The 356-nt window shown below is 38.8% G+C and overlaps 1 protein-coding gene across 1 annotated transcript in view; it reads right to left on the bottom strand.

Moving 5' to 3' along the window:
• LOC119588210 (hemolymph clottable protein-like) overlaps positions 1–356 on the bottom strand; it is a 24837-nt gene that overhangs the window by 15099 nt on the left and 9382 nt on the right. The window contains 1 exon segment of the mRNA XM_037936911.1: positions 136–213. Coding sequence (XP_037792839.1) covers positions 136–213 — 78 coding nt within the window.

The following is a 356-nucleotide window of genomic DNA, read 5'->3' as shown; positions in this document are numbered from 1 at the left end:
GAGATTAGTGATCAGAGAGAAAAAAATAGACTGTAGCGCTGGAAGAGAGAAGATGGCTAGCAGAGCAGAATAATGAAGACTAAAGGTAGTATAAGCGAAGAGTGAGAAAAAATAAAAATAAAAGTTATACTCTACCTTTTTCTCTTCGAGGGTTCGCTGGCTAAGATTCAGCCCAATAACGGCTTGTTCCACAGACGGGTAAGCATCGCCAGTCTAAAAAGAAAATGCAGAGGCATCTTTTATCTGTAAAGAAGACATGTGCTGCATTTTCAAGGCGATGAGAATAAATGAACTAGGAATAAAAGTGAAAGAATGAGGTCTAGCGGGTAACAGTAACAATATCATACAGTACACGT

Source organism: Penaeus monodon, chromosome 23 (genome assembly GCF_015228065.2).
Source record: "Penaeus monodon isolate SGIC_2016 chromosome 23, NSTDA_Pmon_1, whole genome shotgun sequence".
NCBI lineage: Eukaryota > Metazoa > Arthropoda > Malacostraca > Decapoda > Penaeidae > Penaeus > Penaeus monodon.
This window is presented reverse-complemented; position numbering and strand designations above follow the sequence as displayed.